Source organism: Phaseolus vulgaris, chromosome 5, assembly GCF_000499845.2.
Source record: "Phaseolus vulgaris cultivar G19833 chromosome 5, P. vulgaris v2.0, whole genome shotgun sequence".
Taxonomy (NCBI): domain Eukaryota; kingdom Viridiplantae; phylum Streptophyta; class Magnoliopsida; order Fabales; family Fabaceae; genus Phaseolus; species Phaseolus vulgaris.
The window spans coordinates 36,385,647-36,389,781 of record NC_023755.2 but is presented as its reverse complement, the minus strand read 5'-3'; the positions used below and the strand labels follow the sequence as shown (position 1 = coordinate 36,389,781).

General features: G+C 28.1%; 1 protein-coding gene across 1 annotated transcript; it reads right to left on the bottom strand.

The window, feature by feature from the left end:
- Positions 1-639: 639 nt before the first annotated feature.
- On the bottom strand, positions 640-1,565 carry LOC137835645 (stress-response A/B barrel domain-containing protein At5g22580). Its single transcript, XM_068644243.1, has 2 exons — positions 1,288-1,565; positions 640-1,017 (listed from the first exon to the last, which is right to left on the bottom strand). Exons 1-2 carry the CDS (start codon positions 1,413-1,415, stop codon positions 819-821), a joined length of 327 nt encoding a protein of 108 aa, XP_068500344.1. The 5' UTR covers positions 1,416-1,565; the 3' UTR covers positions 640-818.
- Positions 1,566-4,135: the final 2,570 nt, after the last annotated feature.

Here is a 4,135-nt window from a genome sequence, read left to right as displayed (position 1 = left end):
ATCCATGTTCTCAACACATACCCTTCAGCTTCACCATTTGAGGAGCTTCTATGCATCCAGATATAATGAGAGCAGTTCAAATGTTTAGGATGAAAGCCTTTGTCAACCTTTTCAAGATCTTCAATGACTAAACATGAATTTGGACTATTCTCTTGCTCTTGAATGGCTTCATATTCATCTCTTTTCCCTATAAATGCAACTCTTCATGAGGCTTCAGTTATCAGATTGTGAGTCATGTGGTGTATTTTATCTCTGAGGATCACACTATATAACGATGCATAAAGGTGGATATATCGAGAATCTTCTGCTTTTGAAATCAAGTTCCAAGTTGGCTCAATAGTTAAAAGAGGTTTTACTGCTTTTGCAGGAATCATTGAGCTTATATTTTTGTGATTTTGCCATGTCTTTTGCCATGGAATACAACTAACTTGGATTCATCAACTATTGTTTATCATAAAGCTATGCATGTTCCATACTCATTCTCTGCCATGTAAAAGTGACTTTTCTATTTATGCTTCTTTAGGTAAGGCTAGTGATGATATAATCTGTGTCTTAGAATTTCTTTTACTTTTACATGAAACAAAAACTAAGTGGCTATTCGCAATGCCAAATACTAACTCCTAGAAGTATCCATCAATATAAGGCAAAAAAGTTCATCGTTAATTATAATTCATAAACCATAATACTACGTGTTCAAATTGCAAGAGATGTAGTAGTAACAACTCATGACAGAACTACAGATAGCGAAACACAAGCAAAAACATACACTAAACAAATTTGAAGAGGGGAATTTTATTGCTGGAATGTTATGTTGAAGATTATGCTGGAGCCTTGACAAGAGTAGATGGGAAATCCAGCAGCACAATGTTCTCAATGGCTGCTGAAAATGTTGTGGAGAACTCCACATGATTTGGGTGGCTTTGAAATGCAGCAAAGTCTTCTTTCTTGTTGAATGTCATTAGGAAGGCATGAGTGAAACCTTGTCTCAGCACATCTAAGCTTTCAATGTCACGCCCCCTGTTCAACATAAATGCAATCAAACATATGATAAGACTCTATTCAGTATCAGAGCTAAACACAATAAACTTTTAGAATCTCCAAAATAACCAACATGGTGTAATATGATTCCTAGATGATTATATCTTTTAAGCATGTAGTTAGAGATTCAGTTCTTACCAGATTTATGTGTATGAAACAAAAAAGAAACCTTAAAAAAATCAAACTATGACTTTGGATACACAGAAAATAGTTGATGAAGTACAAGGTAACAAAACAGAAAACATATACCATTCAAAGGCCTTGACAGCATCAATCTCAGAGACCAACTTCTCCATCCCTTTTGTGAGCTCATCAACTGCCACACCTTCCTTGAACTTAACAATCACAAAGTGTTTGAATTCCCCCATTGCCAGCATACCCCAAAGCTTGTTCCTTGCAGCCACATATATATATTCACAATTTGCCTCACGTTCTTGATCTGTTCTTTGTCAGAACCCCATGACTCCTTTCATTGCTATACTAATCAATTTACCAAAAAAAAAAGTGATGGGAGACAGCATCCACAGCTGAATCTAAGGAAAGGTACTGCTACTTTCACCTTTAGACCCACCAATGCACATCTTCTTTCCATGGCATAGTAAAAATTGTCTGGTGCCATTGTCGTGGCACATGAATGGGTCCTTGGTGTCATCACCCTAGACAAGTTTGAGTGATAATTGGCCTCATTTTGAATCACAAAACATCATGATTATACATGGAACAACTTTTCTTTCTTCACTAGCTTTTTCTTTTGTGCTATATGTGTGCAGAAAAGTGGTGTTACAGCCTCAACTTTTCTCCATGTCCTTAGCATGTGCACCGTCTACTGTAAATTATTGCCCTTGGATCAACATACTATTTCTCTACTTCACCTTTACGAATATGAAAATTGTTACTTTGAAAATTCCAGAGACATCACTTTATAACTATAAATTAATCAATTTCAGTTTATAACTGTAAATTAATCAATTTGATTAACAAAATCTCAAAATTGCTATATTTCACTACAAAATATCTCTCGTCAGATTGGTAACATTATCAATATTCTTTAGTCGGATTGTTAACATATCAATGTTCTTTACAGATTTTACTGTCTTCAGTTTAACTTCTCCAAACAGAATTATATTTTAAATTCATGGTAAAAAAATCAAATTCTTGTACAAAACTACTTTTTTATTATTCGTCATTTTTAAAAATATTGAAGCTTGATATTTTATGTACTACAGGTCAATGATAAGGTTTTTTGGTATTTGTATTAAAGTGTTCCATTTTTAATTGATTTAATTTTTTACTGATAAAAACTAAATCTTAATCAAAAGCATATAAATTAAACCGTAGATAGAAAGAGATACAAAAGTCTAGAAAAAAAAAATCCAGTTTCTCATCTTATATTTGGATGCTAATTAAGTCTAGCATGACATTAAGGGTGAATTTCTTTACAACTGGCTTCAATCACATCCTCTTTTATTGAAATGACAACTTTAGTTCTATTATTAAAGTCTAAGAATTATTGTAACTTATTGTTGGATTTAATCAAGTTTAACCATTAAAATTTTGATGGTTAAATATCATTTTGTTTTTCATATTTAGCCTTTTTTTTAGATTTACAATATTTAGCTGTAACTTATGTTTTAATCATTTAAGTTTACGTAGAATGATTTAAGAATAAATTTTTAATTTAGTAGTATTTTTTTTATTGATTTACTGATCTTACATATATAACATGCCAGTAATATATAGTTTGGATATGAATATATACATTATTGTAAAATATATAGTGTAGTATATAGTTCACATATAAAGACCATGTCGCATTATACATAATCTTAACTGTAACAAATATTATATTTAGAACTCAGCTTCACAGTGAATAATAAAAGTTTATATCCTTATTTATTCATATCTAGCTTAAATATTTAAAAAAATAATAATTCAATTTTCACACTTTTAAATTTTATAAAAGTATTATATCAGATTAATTTGTTTAATGAATATTTTTTTTAGCATAATACAAGATATTTAAAAATTGGGCTGGAAATTGAAGTAGAAAAAATACTATATTACCAATTACTAGTTTCACCGCAGCTAAATTGTAATTGAACAATTAAGTTTATATTTTTTTCAATGTCATTGAACGTTTTCGATAATAAAAATTGAAAATTCGTATCAATGATTATCTTATAGTTTTAAGATAAAAATTATTATTAATAATGTGATTCTAAAAAATATATTTTTAGTTTATTTTAAAATAGTTTAAATTAAATAAAAATATAAAAATGTATAGCTTTAACAATTAATAAAGTTAAAGTACCAATTCAGATAAACCTTTTAGTTTTGTTTTTTTTTAACTTATTTTTTTTTATGATTCGGACTAAGTTGTCCGGTTTACATAAAAGAAGTTACTAGAGATAACGAACTCTAAACTAAATCCTAGTGATGAAATCAATATCAATTTTTGAAATAATGGTAATATGTAATTACTTTTTATATAAAACAAATGGAAGTATTTTATCTTTTTTTTCATCATAACAAACATGAACAATTAATTATTAAGTTGTATTTATATTTTAATTTATTGTGAAATATATTAAAGAACATTTATTGTCGAATTAAATGTACTTAGTGCATGATACGTCAGGCCCATAGTTAGTTGGTCTGCCAGCTGGCTCACCATTTTTTTAAAAATTTTATATTTAAAAAAAAACATTTCTATATAAAATATATTTAATTATATAAATATTTTTTAAGTTTTAATTGATTAATTAATATCTATAATATGATAAATTAAAATAATAATTTTTTTACATATTAAATTACTCTAATATAATTAATAATTAAGATTTAATTTATAAGTGTTAATGATTTACGTTATCCTTTCTAAAAGAATTCATTAAATATATCTCACATATACTAACATTTAATTTAAGATTAAAATTAATAACAAGTTAAGTCGTTAATCTACAAATGTTACTGTATGTAAGAACTTTCCATAAGATTCTTTCCATCTAACATTTCCGTTTATGTGACTTCGATTGTTAATGAAGCAAAGTAATCTTTGTTAAATAGTATGTTAATTTATTTAATACACAACAAAATT